General features: G+C 34.1%; 1 protein-coding gene across 1 annotated transcript; it reads right to left on the bottom strand.

Moving 5' to 3' along the window:
- Positions 1-227: 227 nt before the first annotated feature.
- LOC113868039 (mini zinc finger protein 2-like) lies at positions 228-606 on the bottom strand. The gene is given in 2 exon segments (XM_027503592.1): positions 228-512; positions 514-606. Coding segments are annotated over 2 exon segments (378 nt in total).
- Positions 607-1148: the final 542 nt, after the last annotated feature.

The raw sequence follows: 1148 nt of genomic DNA, 5'->3' as shown, positions 1-1148 counted from the left end.
AGATGGACAATTTTGCACTGTTCATAAAAGAAACAACTTGTGATTACCTTTGCTCTTTTCCCTTTACACACATCAACCATGAAACCACATACGTTATTCTAGAATATAATTCTAGAATATCAAAACCAGTTCAGCAGTATGTTAAAATCCAAATTCTTAACAAGCAAAAGCGAAGTCCTCAAAATATATTACAAGGAATAGCATAATTGTTGAAGTATAAACAACTCTCAGGTTCCATTGGAGGGAGGTGAGGAGCACTCACACACTACTTCAGTTTCAACCTCTCTTTTGTGGAAGTTTCTGTGGCATCCACACGCAGCACAAGTGAGAGCAGCACTTGTCCCTTCTCCACCACTGGCCATGAACTCTCTGCAGCCATCAACAGCATACCCTCCAACATTAGCCGCGTGATTCTTTTGGCACTCACCATATTTCACACTCCTAACACTTCTTTGAGGTTCTTCTCTTCTCACAACTACTTGACGCTTCCTCATTTTACACCTAGTATCCTTCAAATTCTTCTCTACCTTTGCCTGCTTCAAACCCTGAAAAGATTATATGAAAATTTTTAAGGGGGTTTGGTGAATTGAAATCAGAAACTGGCATAGGAAGAAATAAGGTAGAGAGAGAGAGAGGGAGAGAGGGTGTAACTTACTTGTGATGGATATGCGGAGCCCTAACCCTAGAATGTGTATTTATAAAAGCGAAACTTGATCTCCTCCGTCAATAGATTTTAACAACTAAGTTGGTCTCATAAGTCATAACTAAAATTTACCTTTTCTTTTTACTGTATGTACTATTCAATCATGTAATAATTAATTACTGACGGTTTCGGTTGACCTAGAAAATATCATTTAAGAGTACAAAAATATGCTACTTTTATATACTGTTTAGACTAATAATATAATCTGATATTTGAATCGAAAGTTAGCCGTGTTAAATATGACGTTATATGCAATTATTTTTATGTTCACTCATTTTCATTAATTATATAATATAAAATATTAAAAAAGCAAATAAATTCTACATTGTTCAAAAAGTATTTTTATTAAAAATATAATTAAAGTCGGACACAATCATGATGCATAAAGTTGATAACAAATTCAATGGAAGAAGGTAAGAGATGTTTTTTTTACTCTAAAGTACTG

Source organism: Abrus precatorius, unplaced genomic scaffold (assembly GCF_003935025.1).
Source record: "Abrus precatorius isolate BTA unplaced genomic scaffold, Abrus_2018 Scaffold5, whole genome shotgun sequence".
Taxonomy (NCBI): Eukaryota; Viridiplantae; Streptophyta; class Magnoliopsida; order Fabales; family Fabaceae; genus Abrus; species Abrus precatorius.
The sequence above is the reverse complement of the archived record's forward strand: the minus strand, read 5'-3'. Positions and strand labels throughout refer to the sequence as shown.